The sequence below is a fragment of the Mastigoproctus giganteus genome, chromosome 13 (genome assembly GCF_048544385.1).
Source record: "Mastigoproctus giganteus isolate SK-2022 chromosome 13, ASM4854438v1, whole genome shotgun sequence".
Classification (NCBI taxonomy): Eukaryota; Metazoa; Arthropoda; class Arachnida; order Uropygi; family Thelyphonidae; genus Mastigoproctus; species Mastigoproctus giganteus.
In genome coordinates this window covers 91,557,132-91,577,939 of record NC_143587.1, presented here as the reverse complement: position 1 = coordinate 91,577,939, position 20,808 = coordinate 91,557,132, and the positions used below count along the sequence as shown (strand labels likewise).

At 36.8% G+C, this 20,808-nt stretch overlaps 1 protein-coding gene across 1 annotated transcript in view; it reads left to right on the top strand.

Annotated features, from left to right (window-relative positions):
• The window catches only part of VhaAC45 (Vacuolar H[+] ATPase AC45 accessory subunit), a 235,691-nt gene that overhangs the window by 18,946 nt on the left and 195,937 nt on the right, over positions 1-20,808 (top strand). Inside the window, exon 2 of the mRNA XM_090388204.1 lies at positions 12,208-12,331. Coding sequence (XP_090244330.1) covers positions 12,208-12,331 — 124 coding nt within the window. The remainder of the gene's footprint in view (positions 1-12,207; positions 12,332-20,808) is intronic.

The following is a 20,808-nucleotide window of genomic DNA, read 5'->3' as shown; positions in this document are numbered from 1 at the left end:
CTCAAGTTGGCAGCCCCCCCCCCCCCCCCCCGATAAAACAGAATCTTGTTTTTGTAGAGGGTGACATTGACATAAAGTTCTGAAACATCTGCTGCACAGAACAAGACTTTTTCCTTTAAGATTACCACCTCTTTGAGCCACCAAAAAACATCTGCTGTAAGAAATTAACAAATGATCATACAGGTCTAATTGCGGTTGTTTGACTCTAGATTCTCTGAAACAGATATCCATGCATTCATACAGTGCAAACGACTAAACTGTGGTGGCACTTACATAGGAATATAATGTTATGATGCCTCTATTATCTATGCTTTCTTAACATCATAAATACTACTAAACTGAAATAACAAAATAAAAAATTAAATAGTAAGTAATAATTTTAAGTGATACTCGCCTTTTGAAATGTTAATATACTGAAAGGCAGTATTGTATTTCCAATTACATACTTTGCTTGACTTTTAATTCTGTACTCAGCCTATCAAAGCTAAACATAAATACATTATTGTTGTAAAACCGATTTCTGTAAACAATTACAAAAATTAGCAAATGAAATATTTTGTAATTAAGTTTTCAAAATGTGTGTGTTCAGCACACCAGGTATACTGCAATAATTTTCCTGTAAAAGAAACAAATGATAATACCACAAAATAACCAATGACAACCATACTATACTGCTGCTTCTCATCACGTTTGGAGGTCTTGGTTCAAATCCTGTTGATGAGTGATTACAGGGTACAGGCCACGATATCAAAGTTTGCGCATGATATCAAAGTTGGGAGAATGAGCAGTGTCAAGCAGTGCTGCTTCAGAATGTTTTGTATAGGCTTCCAGTTTTGTGAGAAAAGTGGCAGTATGTTTTAATGTTGCAAAATGCAAGGTCTTACACTTGGAGAATAATAAACTGAGAATAACTTATACAAAATAATTTGGAGAAGTTGTGAAGTGAATACATATCACTAAAGAATACAGTGATATGTATTCATACTTAACATACAATGGTGTTCAAGGAAAGTGCATCACCCCTTAAAATTGTAATTGTCGTCCGAATTATGTAAGTATATACATATATTTTAAATTAATAGGCTATCTTGAATTAGTTTTTCCTTAATTTCAGATGCAATTCCCACTCCTGTTTTTTCTGTTGTGTTTATGAAAGCAACGAACCTTTCTTCAATTGTATATTTATTTCATGTGGTTGGATCATTAAAATTCAGACTTACATGTTTTGTATTATTGCTGCCAACATTTTCTTCTGCCAGTTTTTGTTGGTTATTGTCCATACTTTCAAATTCTTTTAAAATAGCCTCAACTGTTTTGGCTTTTTCTTGGGGCGCCTCCGTAGCCAGGTGGGAAGGAGCAGCAGTGCATAGCACACGCCTCTTGATTAGACCGGGGTTCGAGCCCGTCACCACCAAATACGGAGGATGCGGAAAGGTCAGGGAATGACCACCGCATATCCCGGAGCAATATGGCCTTAGTTGCAAATGCTCCTAAAAACCAAATAACAAGCTTTTTCTTGGACTCCCATTTCAGTGGCATCATCATGTTCATTTTCTTTGTCACTTTCAGGTTTGGAGTGACTTATTGTAAGCCAGTTTTGTAAACTAGCGGAATGTTTTTTTTCTAATTTCCTCTTTATGCAGTCTTTCTGTGTGGTACTGATGTCTCCTGTTTTTTTTTCTTTGGTGGCATGTCTAAAATTAATTGGGTCTTTGTTGTTTTTTAAATTATCAATCACAGTATTCACGATTACCTGTTTATGTAGCAATCACAAAAACAGTATACACACTATAACTTCTAACTTATTCAGTATGTACACAATATGTGAATTGCAAACTATTATGCATTTGAGCATGTGCTGATGAAGTGGTTGCTTGATTGGTTCCTTCAAAGTTACGTTCTGGATGGCAAATAGATATATTCTGCTATACAGTATGCACTCAGATTTAAGGATGCATGTAGGCTTGAATCGCTGTCTGAAAACATGCCATTTGGCAAAAATTAATTTACAGCCCTTCCTGTGTTCACATCCTGATTCAGTGTCATCTAGGGGCGCCATTTTGTCAACTAGCCTCAGGTCGAAATAGCTTGGCACGGAACTGATGTGGCCTGTCAGTGGCACCCTTCTGCTATTGGCGCCCTTGGCACCTGCCCCAATGCCAAGGTGTTCCCACACTACTGAGCGGATGCATCCTAGGCATGATGTCATTGACTGGCACAGCATATATAGTGCTGGTAGGGGTAGTGCCTGTCAGTTCATCAGTACAAAACCCATGCAGTAGGGAAAGGAAAGGACCTGATGAAGTTTGAATGAGAACAATTTGCAGCACTAGGAAGGCAGTGCCAGCATCTTATCACCCACAGGCATTGTTGGCTGTGAGGGTCACTGTAGTGGTGTGGCTGGAATGGTCAGAAGAGTTCCCCACCCAATGTGCTAGGATGGGGAACCCACCACTAGTCAACAGGCGAGCTGAATGGCAGTTGGCATGTGCTTTCCTGGACAACACATTGCACATTAAAGGAAGACTGTAACCGGGACACAGAGAAATGTTTCTGAGCACATTATCTAGTGACACTTGTGGATAGGCCTAGGTTTGTCGATGGCTTCGACTGAACATTGTTGAAGCCATCGACAATGTTCAGTCAACATGGTCGATGGCTTCGTGTGCAGTGGGCACAGGAGAGCCATTTCTGGACACGGGATGACTGAAAGAGAGTACCCTGATCTGACGAATCAAGGTTCCAGCTCCATCATGCTGATGTCTGGGTTCATATTTGACAGCGAGCAGGTGAACAGCTGCAACCAGACTTCATAGTTAAACAAAAAACAGCTGGTAGTGGTGGTAGTGTTACTGTGCTTTGGGGGAGGTTTTCATGGACATTGCTAGGTCCCCTCATCCCCATTGAACACACCTTCACTACCAGATCCTACCTCAGCATGTCTCATGGCTCATATTGTGCAGGACAAGCATTTCATGTGCTCCCCTCACTGCCAAATTTTCCTGGTATTAACTCCATCCAACATTTGTGGGATGTACAAGAATGGAGCATTTGCCAGTGCCCCACTCCATTTCCAAACTCCAGTACGTCCTTCTGCCCAGCTGGCCCATGGTACCTGAGGACACCTATGGTCTCATGGAGTCGATGCCACACTGGGTGCAGGCAGTTTTCATAATGAAAGGCAGCCCAGTAAGTTGTTATGTGGGTGTTCATAATGTTTTGGCTCATGTGTGTATATTGAAGTGAGATTTATTTAAAGATGAGACTGTTGTCAAGGGCAAAGGAAAGGGCTTTTGCTTTTGGAAAGGTGACTACTATAGGTTCAGATAGTGTTTAATTCTATGCAGTGGGACCAACTGGTGTGCTACCAACAGTAATCCCACAGGTTTCAGTAGGTAACATTTACTGTTACCTACTGCAAATGCTAAATGGAAAGCAATTCAGTGAAGCAGTCACAGAAGCTACTAAGCTTTTTGTACCAAGTAAAAAAAAAGTAAAGTAAAGTGCAGCCATTATCAACCCACTGCAGGATGGAAGCCTCCTCAACAATTCATGCTGAGGGAAAATGGACCATAATCTGCCATGCTGGTCCAGTGCGGGTTGGCAGATCGACTGTATTCAGCATTCAGGGGACTGAAAGAGCGTGTGCTACTGCACTCCCACTCCTGCCCACTCGGCTACGGAGGCCGTCTTGTACCAAGAGCATTACCTAAATGGATGTCAGATGAATAGATGAGACTAATATCAGAGAAGAAAAATGCACAGGATGATCATAAATTAGCAGTTGACAGAGAAACACAACAATAAGTACAAACTAGTCTGCAGTCAAGTCACTAAGGGGTGATTATGCAAGCTAAAACAGATTATGAGAAGGATGGGGTTAAGAATTTAGCCTATCTTTCTTATCTGCTTAGAATGCAAAGATAAGTAGCAAAGACTTCTTTATGTAAACACTAGAATGAAGGATTGAACCACATTGATCCACTAGATATGAATGACATAACTGTTGATGATCCTGCTTAGGTTGCTGACAAACTGAATAGATATTTTGCATCTGTGTTTGCACACAAATTTTTTCAGGATGGATGTCAAAAGTCTACTAAGTTATAACTAGGAGCTAAATAATTTTGTGAAAACAGAGAATAAAGCAGAAGAGAAATTTTTGAAACTAAAAGTAAATAAGGCACCTGTGGCTATACAATTATATGAAAAGAGACAGCAAAAGAAGAAGTCAAAATAAAACTTTGTGTGCTCAACCTTCTTTCAAAGACAATGCCTTTTGGATGAAAATGTGCCAATTTTTCATCACTTCGCAAAGGGGTATCAAAGGGTGAAGTTAGTAATTATAGACCTGTAAGCTTGACTTCTATTCCAAGGAAAATAATGGATTCAGTGGTTAGTAATGGTAATAATAATCGTGGCATGTGATGTAAGAGAGCAAGTGTATGAACTCATGCAGCATCAGCCAAAAAAAAAAAATTCACACAACCATTCCCTCTAAATGTTTGTCCAGTTCCTATTTAAATTTATTTAACCTATCAACTTCCACAACGACAGATGGAAGTTTGTTCTAGCAATTAACCACCCACTGGCTAAAGGCAAATTTCTGCACATCTATTCTACATCTGTCTTCACTTAATTTGAATTTATGCCCCCTTAGGTTCGTATTTTGAACAAGTGGAAGAATCCCATCATAATTCAATGTGCTTAACCCATTCAAGGCCTTATACACCCCAATCAGATCACCTTGCAGGTGCCTAGTCTCCAGCTGCTGCAATTTGCAGAACTTAAGCCTCCCTTCATTCCCCTCACCAATCTTGTTGCCCTTCTCTGTACACACTCAAGCAAGTCTACATCCTTCCTAAAATGAGGCCTCCAGACCTGCACACAGTACTCAAGGCAGGGCCTGACCATCGCCTTATACAGAGGGACAATCACCTCCTTTTCTCTGCTAGCAAAATTCCTCTATATCATTGACAACACCCCATGACCTGCCCTGGCAGCCTGTCTGCAATGCTCAGAAAACTTCATATCTGACTGCACAATTACTCCCAGGTCTTTTTCGTTTTCTACCATCTTAAGTGTAGTACCACACAGTTGTTAAGTTTCTCTGGGGTTACTTCTACCCATATGCAGTACTTTGCATTTTTCAATGTTAAACTTCAGTTGCCACTTCTCAGCCCATCTGCCCAAATTTTTTAGATCCTGTTGCAGTAATACTCTGCCATTACTGTCATTAACAACCCTGCCAACCTTTGTATCATCTGCAAACTTCGATACTAAACCTGATATATTTTCATCAATATCATTGATAAACATACAAAACAACAGTGGACTAATGTTATTAGTCCCCGAAGAGCAGCACCCATTGATTATCACCCTGTCTTCTCCCACTCAACCATCCTTTTATCCATTGTAGCAACTTATCTTTAATACCATTCTGCTCCAATTTGTACAGTAGTCTTCATTGCGCAACAGTGTCAAAAGATTTCCTGAAATCCAAGTATATAATATCAAAATTATTTTTTGCATCCAGTTCCTTTGTAACCACATCAGAATAACCAATCAAATTTGTCAGACACGACGTACCCTTAACAAACCCATGCTGTGTCTGAATTATTGCTGCAGTCTTGTCTAGATGATCTTGCAATGCATCTTTAACCAGCGAGTCCTTCATTTTACCCAGAACAGAAGTTTAATTAACTGGTCTGTAATTACTTGTTACCCTTCGATCCCCCTTTGTGAATTGGGGACACATTTGCACATCTCCAGTCCGTGGGGACCACCCGCAAGACCAAGGATGCTCTCATAATTATGGCTAAGGGTTTGCTTACTTCCTTTGCCGCCTCCTATAATATAACTGGATAGATCCATCCACCCCAGGTGTCTTTCTTATGTTTAACTTCAACAATTTCTCCTCCACTTTGTTCTCAGTTATTACAAAATCATTAAGCACCCTGCTACAATTTGATAACCTTCTGGCATTTTCAATCCTTAATAACTCCTCATGTGTGAATGTAGATGCAAAATACTCATTCAGTTTGTTTGCTATCTGAGCAGGATCATCAAAAGTCGAACCATTGATATCAAGTGGACCAATCAGATTCATCCCCTTCCTTTTAGAGTTTATCCTTGCTGTTTTTCTTAGCATCCTTTGCCAAAGATTTCTCGTAATCTGCCTCCGCCTGCCTAACCTCCTGTGTGACTTGATTACAGACTAGCTTATATATTTCGTAGGCTTCTGTGTCACCTGATAATTTATATGCATCCCATGCATTTTTCTTCTCTGCCACGAGTCTCATTAGTTCATTTGACAACCATTTAGGCCTAAACCTTGAACAGTATTTCTTAATAGGTATGAAACGTTTAGTAGCTTCCACTATTAATTCCTTGAATGCTTCCCACTTAGAATTTGCTGTTGGTAAAATCATCAGTTGGTCCTGCTGTACAGAATTTAAAAACTGTCTGTTTGCTATCTGAGCAGGATCTTTAACAGTCGAACCATCGATATCAAGGAAGTGATAAGCATCACTTCCTTGCATCGTTTTCTAATACCAGTTATTAGAAAAATTTCTTCTAATTTTCAAAATTAAAATTTTGTATCCTGTCGGGAAAAGAAAAAAAAAAAAAACATTTCATAAAAATGTCTTTTCCTAAGAAAGCCTTTGACAGAGTTGACTGAAGGATATTAAAACTTGCTGCAAAATAATGTCACATCGTTTGCATACAGCAAATTTTTTTGCTGTCAATATCAGAAATAACTCAAGAAATAACCCAGATTTTTTTCAGCTTGTCAAATTTTTTGACATAGTGATATGCTTCAGAAACCACCTCTTCCTCCTGAAGAGGCATTGCAAGTCTAGGCATAGTTGACCCAGAGCACCTGAAGATATGGTGGTACTTCCATAAAAAATCTTATTGTCATTAGTCATCAATAGTTTGATTTCAAAAAATAAGCAATATACTGTATTTCCCCATGTATAAGATGCACCTTAATTTTCAGGCCCGAAATTTGAAAAAAAATGTATTACATAAAGTTATTGAACTCAAGTTTTATTCATCATAAAATTCATACAACTCATCACTGTCAAAACTCCCATCCATTAGCTTGTCCTCATCTGTGTCTGATGACGAATCACTGTCTTCATATATTGCCTCGTCCTCAGTTCCATCTATGGCATTTGAAATGCCACACTTCTTAAATGACTTGACAACGATCTCAATCTTGATATTATCCCAGGATCTTTTCACCCAGGTACAAACTTCTCCTATAGTTGGTTTCTTCACTCTTCCTGCTGGTGTCAAATTGTCCCCAGAAGACTTCATCCATTGGTTCCATTCGTCTCTCATGGCAGCTTTGAAGGGTATGTTAATGCTGACATCAAGTGGTTGGAGCTGGGATGTCAAGCCTCCAGGTATGATGGCAAGTTTTGTTTTTTGCTCTGCAGCAATCTTCTTTGTATTTTTTGTTATGTGTGCCCTGAACTGATCAAGCACCAATAGCGCACTTTTGCGTAAGAGCCCACCTGATCTCCTGCTCCAAACTTTCTCAAACCAGATATTCATCCCATCCTGATCCATCCAGCCCTTGTCATGAACGTGGACAGTCACTCCTCGAGGAATGTCTTCTTTTGGCATTGTTTTGCATTTGAAAATCAGCATAGGAGGCAGCTTGGTTCTGTCGGCACAACAAGCTAGAACAACTGTATAATGGCTCTTTTCATGTCCACTTGTCTTCACAGTTACAGTTTTTACCCCCTTCTTATCAACAGTTCTGTTACTTGGGACATCAAATTGAAGGGGAACTTTGTCCATACAGTATTTGCAATCTGTCCCAACTCAAACTGATGTCTCTTCCGACATTGAATGACAAAACAATGAAATTCAAGGACCTTCTGCTCTCAGCTTTCAGGCATGTCTGGTGCATGTACGCATGCTTAGTCCATTCCGTTTCATGAACCTGAAACACCAATTGTGTCCTCCTTTGAAATCAGTAACATCAAATTGAAGGGGGACTTTGTCCATACAGTATTTGCAATCTGTCCCAACTCAAACTGATGTCTCTTCCGACATTGAATGACAAAACGATGAAATTCAAAGACCTTCTGTTCATAGCTTTTGGGCATCTTTTTGGCAAGCCTGGTGTGTGTATGCATGCTTAGTCCATTCCGTTTCATGAACCTGAAGCCCCAATTGTGTCCTCCTTTGAAATCAGTAACTTCTTTTTCATCAGCAATTTTTCTTGCTTCATGCTGAACCATCTTTGTGGACATAGCATTCCAATTGCCCTTTGCTCCTCAATCCATATCTTCAATTCCCTCTCTAAATCAGGCCATTTTGTTGACTTGCCTCTAATGGCCTTCTTCTGCCGTGGCGTTTTCAGTAGGGTTTCTTCTTCCCGTAGCCAGTCTCGGATTGTTTTCTCAGTTGGAGGACGACGAAACTTATGTTGAGCAGCACAATTTCCATTCACTTTTGCAAACTGGATCGTTTTTAACTTGAATTCAGCACTGTACGAAAATCTTTTCTGAGCCATTTCTGGGCAGAACCTGGCAAAACGTAACATAATATACCGGTAACAGGTGCGAAACAATGAGTGCAAAGACAAGCGTGAAATGCAAGTAAAAAAAATCTACAACCACTGTATAAGACACACCCAGTTTTTAGACCCTAAAAATTTTCGAAAAAAGGTGTGTCTTATGCACTGGGAAATACGGTACTTTTTCTGATGCAATGAAGGGAAAACATTTTAGGAGCTCATGTCACTTTGTGTAAATGTTATCAAGCCTAATTCCATCTGGCCAAGTCATATCAAGAGTATTTATACCTTCAGATTTTTTGAATTACTTTGGACATTAGTAAATATTGTTTTGAGGACTAATTGGCCTCCATGGTTCCAGTATTTACACTGGCAGGTATATCTTCCCACATCATTGGTTGTGTCATCAGTGAAAATTTAAATATTATTATTTAAATAGAGGCATATTGGAATCAACAAAATCTTGGAATGAATCAAAATTGCTTGTTGGAGGCTGTAAAATACATAGAAAGTAGACATGTCTTCTTGTCTACTTTCTTCTTGTCTTCTATTTCTTCTTGTCTACTGCTAAACACAAAGCAACTACAATTTACTCATCTAAATTGTAGTTGCTTTGTGTTTAGCAGTTGACAGATGTTGAGAAACCAAGTACTTCTTACTGGAATTTACTGAGGATAATCAGATAACTGTTTTACACACAGAACAGCACTGTGTTGCCAGTAGATAATGCAGCTGTCAACATCACAGTACCAGACTGTGTAACTAAATTTTTCAATCTCTGGTTTAAAGAAGTGCTGAAATTTAATTTTCTGTGGGGAGGGAAAAATACAAAATGAATGACTTTTGGAGTAAAAGGTAAACTTGTCTAAAGTAACAAATGATGTGGTAAGCATGACATAATTTGCATCACCCATGGTTTGAAATACCAATAAATAAGAATATTAATCAGATCACTGTAAAAAGGGTATTGACATCATCTGTAGTAATTTTCTAAATATCCTATTAAACTCAATTTTTTCCAGTGTACATATAGAACTGTTCATTTCTAATAGTTTTGTTTTGAATGGTTTTGTATGTATGTATTAGGGCTTGCATAAAACCGAGAAATTTCAAAACCGAGTTTAACCGAAGTTTACTCTTAAAACCGGTTTTAAAACCGATTTTCTCAGACTTAGGGAAAATAATTAAAAACTTATAACACAGGTATTTATTTAACTTGGGTAGATTGTACAAATCGTAATCAAATCTTTTAAACAAAATCTATCACCTCTTATAGTAAAAAAAATAAAAAAATTAAAATGCTTCAGAAAAAGTAACCAGCTTGAGATTATAGAAAATTACAAATTGTATTCAAATCCTTTGAATAAAAACTATCTTCTTGTATAGTAAACAAAAAAATAATAAGCCCTATAATAATAATAATAAATAAATAAAAATAATGTGAAAAAAAAACAGCGTGGGGAAATTACTTTACTATTTATTGCTCAGCTTTTTTCTGAAAATGATCCTTTAAAAATCACAGTATATTAAGCATTTTTCGTGATAGACTTGACCTTATTTTTGTGTTAAAGAGACCAGTGATCGAAAACACTCTCAGATTGGACACTTGTTGGTTTAATGGTCAGCAGTGCTCTATAAACCTTCTCTAGCTTTTCACTTCTACTGCTAGTTGCCTCCAAAATTTTAAATTCTTTGCTGATTTCCAATTCACTCAGATATTTTGAAGGCTATTCAGTTAATCTCTTTATTACACTATCATACTCTCGCGTGAGTGTATCTCCAACATCGGAACTAGACGAGTCTTTGTTTTCTTCTAAAAGAACAGTTCGTTTATTTTCAGTTTCTTCATTCAACGCTAAGACTCCTTCGGAATGTTTTGCAAATAATCTCTGATAAATCTCTTCAGCGTGCTTTTTCAAAACTTGCTTATTTGGAAAATCAAAAGTTCTTGAACCTGAATCTTCTTTCCTAAAATTTTTGGGGTCGTGTAGATAGCTCAGCAAAGCCGCAGTTTGGCAATTTCGTCTTGCATTGTAATGCTGCAAAAGGCTTTGGTGAAACTTTAAAGCAAATGGGTTTTCTGCTGTATCAATCTTGGCCAGCAGAAATTCTATTGAAGACTCTGCTTTAAGTAAGTTTGTATCTTCTGAGGCTATAGCCTTCAGAATCATTTCAACTGGTCGCAAAGTTTCACATAGCAATTCGAGTGTTTTCCAGTCATCGTCAGACACAGCTTCAGTTGACAGTACTGCACACAGAGCATTTGGAATGCAATTTTTCAATTTCAAAAATCTCTCAATCATATAGAATGTGCTATCCCATCTAGTCTTGCAATCTAATATAAGTTTATATTCTTTCCCATTAAATTTTGCTTTAACAAAATTTTGTAATATGTCATTTTTGGTAGGCGATTTTCGAAAAGCTTGCAAATTTTTCTGACTTTGTTAATAGTTTGTGCAATATTGGCCATTAGATTGAAGAAATAAATGAGCTCATCGGTAAAGTCGGTTTGATAAAGCATGCCTTTCTGTCTTTCTTCAACTTCTTCATCATCACTACTTTCTTCATTATTTTCATTTTCTTCATTGTCTTTGGGAGACTCAGAGACTGTGGCACCATAATTGATTGTTTTTTCATAAAATACATCTATAACTGACAGATGTATACAATGGGCTATACATCGTTGATGATTAGGCATAATTTTCTTGCCAAACTTAATCATCATTGCTGCTCCATCGGTGGTGCAGGCAACAATATCCTCATCCAAGTTCAAACAAAATTCCTTCAAGTGTCCATTCACAATTTGCTCAGTTCTTCTGCTATCAAGCGAACCATTAATCTCAATAAGACCTAACGGCCAAGGATTGTCTTTTGAATGCACATTTATATTCATATACCTTTTATTTTGTATAGACGTATATTCGTCTAGAGTCCATGAATACCGTGCACCCAAAACCAGTGAATTTTTGAAATGCTGAATGAGTTCTTCTTTCTTAGTTTTATAATAATTCAGAACCATATTTTTAACTCCATTCACTGAGGCTGGTGGTAATTTATCGTATTTATTTCTCTGAAGGTGAAGGCTTGATTGTATAAACTCAGTCTTGGCAATTGAATTAAAAGAAAATCCATCTAAAGCAGCTAATTTTGAAATCTCTTCTTCCATAGATTTTTACCGATAAAGTTTTCTGTTCTTACCATTTTTACGGGAGGTTCACTGTTATCTTGTTTAATGTCAATCTGATGAATTTTCTTTAAATTCAACATCAAAGATGATGTAGATCCTCCAGATGACTTCATTATCTTCTGACATTTTGAACATTGTGCTTCATCTTTGCTTTTTCGAGCAAAATAATTCCATATATTTGATTTCATCTTAGACATTAAGAGTAATAAATATAAATATTTGAATCCGGTTTTAGAAGCTCGGTTTCAGTTTTAACAACTCAGTATGAAAACCGGATTTAACCGGTTTGCAAGCCGGTTTATATGATTTTTAGTAGCAAAAAATTCCCTTTGAATTACTAGTATTCAAAAGTATTCTAATATTTTTTTTTTTCTGTGTAGAGATCAGAGAACTTAGACTCTGATTTTTGTAGTATAGTCATGGTTTTTGATTAAATAATTTATAAATCTTATATACAAATAAATAATTTGTTTATTTTTAGTGAGCTAGACAAAACAAGACCTATTTCAGCAATGGAATGTATTGATGAAAAGAATTTTAGAGATTATATTAAGAATCTGTTGAAATTTCCAGAAACAAGTATAATTGCCTTTATTCAACAAAAAGTGAGTATTTATTATTCTTTCAAACTTGAAATATTCTGTTATTTATAGTGAGTATATCACAAGGGATGGCTGTGGTCCCTGAGGTAATATATGCAAATGGCAATATAAGTGTTGCAGCTCGAGATGGTACATTCTCACCAAAAAAGTATGTAGTCCATTGATAACTGCAGCAGTAGTATATTTACTGCCATAATTTTGTGATCGGAAAGAAAGAAAGAAAGAAAAAAAAAAGAAGAAGAAAAAAGACCAGTAGTTGAATACTAGTGGTGGTGTGCAGTCAATTGGAGGTCTAGTTAGCCTCTGTCCTACAGAAGAATCTTCCATAGCAGCTTAATCAGCATGTTATATTGTCATGGATGAATGGAAAAATTTCTAAAATCTTCTTCTGTAGAGGGTGTAGTTAGTCAAACCCAGGCAGTGGGAATTGGGATTTTCCATGTAAGTTATTTCAGGTTTTTCAGCCCATACAAATTGCAGATTGGCCCACAAATACACTTCTACAGATACACAATACAGTTAAAATAATAATTTGAATTTATCTTATGCAGATGAGTAGTTCCTCTTCCATGTGTTTTTCTGGATATACATGGCACCACTTAAACCAAAAATATTTTTATGTTGCAATCAAGGTTACTGATCATGATGTTCCTCTCTTCATGATAGGTTTTATTTCATGTCATGTGCAGGTATCTCTTATGTTAAATGAGTTCAAGATATTTCTCCATTTGTGTGAATAGCATTTTTAGTATTAGCAGTGACAAATAATGCAAGAAAGCGAGCTTATACAGTATCAGTTCCAACAATTAACTACCTGCTGGCTGAAGACAAACTTCCACACATATACCTTGCAATCATTCTTTCTCAATTTCGATTTATGCCCTTTCATGTGTGTGTGTAGTCTGAACAAGAGCAAAAATACCATCAGCATTGAGCTTACTCAATCCACTCAAAGCCTTAAACACTTCAGCAGGATCACTTTGGAGGTGCCTGGTGCCCAGACATAGTTTGCAGAACTGAAGCCTTTCTTGTTAAGACCACCTTTTTGTTCCACTCACCAATCTTCTTGCTCTTCTGTGCACCTGCTCCAGCAGATCTACGTCTTTCCTAAAATGAGGTCTCCATACCTGTATGCAGTACTCATGATATGGCCTAACCATTGCCTTATACAATGGGATAATCATCTCCTTATCCCTGCTAGCAAAATTCTTGTATATTATTGACAAAACACCATGAATTTTCTCGCAGATTGTCTGCACTCCTCCGAGAACTTCATATCTGACTACATTTGTTATGGTTAAGCTTCAACTGCCATTTCTCAGAATGTTAGTCTAATTTTTCTAGATCTGGTTCAGTAGCTTACCTTGATTACTGTCGTTAACCATCCAACCTTTATATTGTCTGCAAACTTAGACAGTAAGGCTGATATACTTTCATCAATATCATTAATAAATATTGAAAACAATGGGCTGAGCACTGAATCCTGGGGAATTCCACTAATAACATTAGTCCACAGAGAGCAGTGTACATTAATAATTGCTTTGTTTTCTCCCACTTAACCATCCTTTTTTCTGTAACAGTAACTTGCTGTTAATGCCTTTTTTGTGCAACAGCATCAAAAGCTTTTTGAAATTCAAGTATGTGATGTCAAAATTATTTTTTGCATCCAGTTCCTCTGTTACTGCATCATAGTATCCAATCAAATTGGTCAGACAAAATTGCCCCTTATGAAATCCATGCTGTGACTGTTGTATAACTACATTCCTGTGTAGATGGAATATTTTGTAAACTTTTTTTAAGTATTTCAAAAATTTCTGTTCAACCTGCCACCAATACTTTTTAAAGTATTTTTAGAACTGTGAAAACTATATCATACATATTCAGATAAATCCATTTGGGACTTGGGAAAAAAATGTCACATTGGGAGAATGAAAGTTTTACGTGGTTATTGCGTGATTATCCACATGTCTGCAGGGTAGTCTGTATCTGAGATACCCCATATTCAGGAATCAGTTGAATTTTACCCTGTGGAGTGCACACATAAACTGTAATTTTATCCTTTGTGTAATTCATTCTCAATTTTTATTACATTCTTTCTGTTAATAGTGAAATTATAGTAACATTATAATACCGTGATAAATCTGACTAAAAAATGAATAGCAAATGCTTAGAAAACGGTACTCACCTTGTATAAATCTGCAATAAAATATTTTTGGTAGATGGTGGTTAAATTTAGGTTGGAAGAAGCATTAAAAAGAACTAAGGCGGGGAATGGGGTGAAAATATTTTAAACAGATTTTAAAATGAGCGCAAGGAAGTAGAAATGCAGATATCCAATCGTTGGTTGTCATAAAGAGGTTAAAAAACGTAAATGAAAAAAAGAGAAAAAGAGAGAGAAGACCGGTGGTGCCAATAGTGATTACGAGGGACTTTCGCGAGTAAACCGTCATCAGTTGGCAAATAGAAGAAAAGTGAGCACGTGTTGTATTTAAAGTTATCTGAACTCCCGTGATGCTCTTTTTGACATGTGGGAACTTTAGTCGCGAGAGGTTCCAAGCCGGTGAAAGGTTGAAGGGAAGTTTAGCGTTAATAATGTTGAGATCAGAATGGTGTTGGTACCATTCGATGGTGAGGGCTTCATATTGAAGAATTCTGTAGCTCGATCTAAGTTTAATAATAGTGATGGCAGAGTCAACAAGAGGGGTGTGGTTGTGGGTTTGAGCATGGGTTGTTAACTCAGTGCAGGATTGACTTGTCTTGAAACTGTTGAAGTGGTAGTATGCGCGGGTATTGGAAGTTGTGGAGGAACCGAATTTGGTGGTAGTGCTGCCGATGTAACAGGTGTCGCAGTTCAGTTGACATTTTATGAGATATATTAAGTTATTGAGATCATTGATGGGATATTTGTGTGTATCTTTGTAAGAATTAAATAGGGAACCTAGTTTATTATAAGTGGAGAAGGTGAGGAAGATGTCGGTATCTTTGAATGTACGTCGGAATTGTGCTGCGAGTTCACTATGGTAAGGGAGAACTATGCGAGTATTTGTCTTGTGACTGTGTCTGGTGGGATTATTAATACTGTTTTTAACGGTGGATATTGTGTGTTGGATGAGTTGAGGGGGATAGCTCCCGGCTATGAATTTATCAGTAAGGTATTGAAGTTCATTGTGTAGATCGTTTTGTGAAGAGGTGAATTTGATAGCGTTGTAGATTTGGTTGTGTTGGACGGCTTTTTTGGTACTAAGGGGATGATGTGAAGTGAAATGTAGATATTTACCGGTGTGCGTATTTTTTCTGAAAATCTTGGTATTTAAATTTGTGTCCGTTGTATAAATAGTAAGATTAAGAAAATTAATCTGGTTGTCCGTTGCGATTTCGAGGGTAAGGTTTAGCCTGTCATGTATTGTATTGAATTTTAAAAAAAGATTGTCTATGGTTGTTCTGTTGCCTATTATTAGGATATCATCGGCGTAGCGGATGTATAATTTAATTTCAGAGGGGAAAGGTTGTAAAATTTGGTTTTCAATAGTAGCGAGATAAATTTCAGAAAGGGGGGCAGAAATGCCTAAACCCATTGGTAAACCAAATGTTTGTCGATAAATTTTATTGTTGAATTTAAAATATCTAGCGTCTAGTAAAAGAGTGGTAAGTTCAAGGATGTGGTCAACTGAAAGAGAGGTACATTCCGTTTAAGTGTCATCAGCTGTTAGAAGTACGCATAATGCTTGTAGGGTGAAAGGGATATGCACATTAGTGTATAGGGATATGACGTCAAAAGAAGCTAATACGTCTTCGTCGGATATGGTGGTGTTGCTGATTTTTTGGAATGCTTGGTTGGTATTATTAATTTTGAATGTAGAGAATCGAGTGAGCGGGGATATAATTTTGACAAGGAAAGTGGATAAATTAGCAAAAGCTGATTTACTAAAAGAAACGATAGGTCTTAGTGGGTGGCCAGGTTTGTGTAACTTAGTTATTCCGAACATGTGGGGCAGAATGTTGTTGCAAATACCTATCTGTTGTAATGTGAAGAGGTTGATTTCTTTGTTCTATCTGAGTTTTCTGAGAATTGTATTAAGCTTATTTTTAAGTTTTGTAATGTTGTGGTTGCTGTCATTTGTATGTGTATCTTGGTCGGCTAAAATTAACTCCATTTTTTCTGTGTAGGTGTTCTTGTCCAGGATAATGATTGTGTCTCCTTTGTCAGCTTTTTGGATGATGATATTTGGGGTTTTGCTTAGTCTTTGTAAATCCGAGAGTTGTTTTTTTATGTTAGGGAGAGATGTGAGTTTAGAATTTATTATCCTATTAGACTGGTGTATAAGTCACCACTTATCGGGATGTTGATCGAGTTTAGACTGGAGTTCGATTATACAATCTTTTATTGGATAGTGTTGTTCTTTAATGGCAAAATTGAAGCCAAATTCTAGGCCGGAGAGTTTGGAAGGGGTGAAGGATTTTGAGGAGAGGTTAACAGTGGAGATTTTTTGGGGGGATTTTGGATGTGAGTGTGTTCCATTTTTTGGTGTGTGTTTGTGCTATGTGTTGGATGGTGGCGTTGATATGTATATTGTTGTGATTAATATATTCAATCCAGGCGTCCGGTGGCATGTTTCTTTTGAGAAAGAATCGTAATTGGTGTATACTGTTTAAAAGTTGGTGTTTTTTGTTAAATCTTTTCTTAAGTTCTTCACGTATGATCGCGATAGGCGTGCAATGTATGATATGTGGGTATTTTTTACAGTTATTTTTGGGAAAAATGCGGGCGAATTTGGGGATGACGTTGTGATATAAGCATTTTTGTAGGAAAGCTATGTGTAATTTGTTGGAGAAATATTTGATAAGCGCTTTGGAGAGTTGTATTTTAGATAACTTTAAATACAACACGTGCTCACTTTTCTTCTATTTGCCAACTGATGATGGTTTACTCACGAAAGTCCCTCGTAATGACTATTGGCACCACCGGTCTTCTCTCTTTTTTCTCTTTTTTTCATTTACATTTTTTAACCTCTTTATGACAACCAAGGATTGGAGATCTGCATTTCTACTTCCTTGCGCCCATTTTAAAATCTGTTTAAAATATTTTCACCCCATTCCCCGCCTTAGTTCTTTTTAATGCTTCTTCCAACCTAAATTTAACCACCATCTACCAAAAATATTTTATTGCAGATTTATACAAGGTGAGTACCGTTTTCTAAGCATTTGCTATTCATTCTTTCTGTTAGTCATGCATTTTGTATATCTCAGTTCTGTTTTAAGCATATAAGTGTTCTAACATACTTGTTTCAAAAAATTTTACAAATACTGTTATTTTGCACAGTCAGTTAGTTATTACTGTATTTAATATGTACATAGTCCATATTAAATGATTTTGTATATAAATATTGTATGCTTATTGAAATGCTTATAAAATATTAATATGAAGAAGTGCATCCATGAAAAAACGAATCCTGTAGTCTGTTCCAGAATGTAATCCAATCATAACATTATTTTGTATAGAGAAATGATTTATGAGATATTGCTTTATGTAATTATTTCCAGGTATGCATTAACCACATAACTTGAAATATTTGTACCTTTAAAAATAAACTAATTAAATCAGGTATAATATACTGCTTAGTCACTTTGTGAGGACCATGGAGATTTTCACTTCACTGGGAATGGGCAGGATGTTTCATGGATTTCCAGAGAGGTATGATTGTCACTGCATATTTAGCAGCTGCTTCAGTAGACGCTTGTTGAATGTTCAAAAACTAGTGTTATTTGAGTTAGCAAATGGAAAAAAAACCTGAGAAACATCTATATCTGTGAAGAGAGACAACAAGAAGCAAGCAGCCCCTCTTCCTTTTTATTTTATGCAAAATTTAATCTGTTTTACCTATGATATCTTAATAAAGTGTTCTGGAGCCTTTCAATGTTTTGACATTATAGTATAGCCTGATAGTATTTGTTTTGTTTGAATAATTTTCCATTTATTTCTGAGTACATTCCAGTTATCTCATGGATTTCCAGAGAGGTATGATTGTCACTGCACATTTAGTGTCACTACAAAGCAAGCTTATACTGGCTGATTCTGTATAAGCTTGCTTTCTTGCATCATATGCCTCTACTAATGCTAATGCTCTCTATCTGGAAATACAGAATGGTGTATCTCGTCCTCCAATTTCCAGCAGCCTGGAAATTGGAGGACGAGAGTTGCTGGTGCGGATGTGCCTTCTGCCGCTCTTGGAACAGAGAAGTTTTTTCTGATTATTTTCTGCTTTATTAGTTTAAATTGACATATTAACTTATTTTCTAGAGTAGTTTTATGTTCCTGTTTATGGTACTTAAGTTTAAAGTAACTTAGATAGAGATTTTGTAGGTATTACTTAGTATCGGAAAGGGTATCAAATCCACGTGTTTACCGTTCGTAAATAGCCGCCATTGTTACGGGAAAATTAATCAGTAAAATCTATTAATCTTGTCGAACTTCATTGGCAATTAAATTGTACTTTTAACTATACATATAACCACCTAGGTTACGTAACATAAATAATTAGTAAAAATAAATAATTAATACATAACTTGATACGGAAGTTATATAAAGGGATTTCGAAGATAACACTAGTTACTGAAACAAATATTTCGTAGATAACACTCGTTACTGAAACATAAATGTTTTTTTTTTTTTTTTCTTTTCCCGACAGGATACAAAATTTTAATTTTGAAAATTAGAAGAAATTTTTCTAATAACTGGTATTAGAAAACGATGCAAGGAAGTGATGCTTATCACTTCCTTGATATCAATGGTTCGACTGTTAAAGATCCTGCTCAGATAGCAAACAGACAGTTTTTAAATTCTGTACAGCAGGACCAACTGATGATGTTACCAACAGCAAATTCTAAGTGGGAAGCATTCAAGGAATTAATAGTGGAAGCTACTAAACGTTTCATACCTATTAAGAAATACTGTTCAAGGTTTAGGCCTAAATGGTTGTCAAATGAACTAATGAGACTCGTGGCAGAGAAGAAAAATGCATGGGATGCATATAAATTATCAGGTGACACAGAAGCCTACGAAATATATAAGCTAGTCTGTAATCAAGTCACACAGGAGGTTAGGCAGGCGGAGGCAGATTACGAGAAATCTTTGGCAAAGGATGCTAAGAAAAACAGCAAGGATTTCTTTACTTATATAAACTCTAAAAGGAAGGGGATGAATCTGATTGGTCCACTTGATATCGATGGTTCGACTTTTGATGATCCTGCTCAGATAGCAAACAAACTGAATGAGTATTTTGCATCCACATTCACACATGAGGAGTTATTAAGGATTGAAAATGCCAGAAGGTTATCAAATTGTAGCAGGGTGCTTAATGATTTTGTAATAACTGAGAACAAAGTGGAGGAGAAATTGTTGAAGTTAAACATAAGAAAGACACCTGGGGTGGATGGGATCTGTCCAGTTATATTATAGGAGGCGGCAAAGGAAGTAAGCAAACCCTTAGCCATAATTATGAGAGCATCCTTGGTCTTGGGGGAGGTCCCCACGGACTAGAGATGTGCAAATGTGTCCCCAATTAGAGGACAAGCTAATGGATGGGAGTTTTGACAGTGATGAGTTGTATGAATTTCATGATGAATAAAACTTGAGTTCAATAACTTGATGTAATACATTTTTTTTTTTTTTTTTTTTTCAAATATCGGGCCCTGAAATTAAGGTGCGTCTTATACATGGGGAAATACGGTATATCTTGAACTGATAGTGTAACGTATAAAGTAAAACTAGATAGCGTAACACGACGCACTCAACTAGGAATCTGTTAGCTTATTATAGTATTATCAGTTAATCAAAAATATTATTAATCTTGGTAAACTTTATTGTTAATTAAATTGTATTTAAACGGAAATCATGACTAGAACTGCAAAGCAAAGATCACAGACTAGTGAGAGTGCTGTGACTCAGAAACGAAGGGGGCAATTCTCCAACGCTTCACAGTCTCAAAAAGTGAAATGTTTGTAAAGTGTAGTAGTAGTGGCATGTGATGCAAGAAAGCAAATGTATGAGCTTATGCAGCATCAGCCAAAAAAAAAAAAAATCACACCATTCCCTCCAAATGCCTGTCCAGTTCCTCCTTAAATTTATTCAACCTATCAACTTCCACGACAGATGGAAGTTTGTTCCAGCAATTAACCACCCGCTGGCTAAAGGCAAATTTCCGCACATCTATTCGACATCTGTCCTTTCTTAATTTGAATTTATGCCCCCTTAGGTTCGTAATCTGAACAAGTGGAAGGATCCCATCAGAATTCAGCGTGCTGAACCCATTCAAGGCCTTATACCCCTCAATCAGATCACTGCGCAGGTGCCTAGTCTCCAGCCACTGCAATTTGCAGAACTTAAGCCTCTCTTGATAAGAGGATCGCTTCATTCCCCTCAACAATCTTGTTGCCCTTCTCTGTACATGCTCAAGTAAATCTACATCCTTCCTAAAATGAGG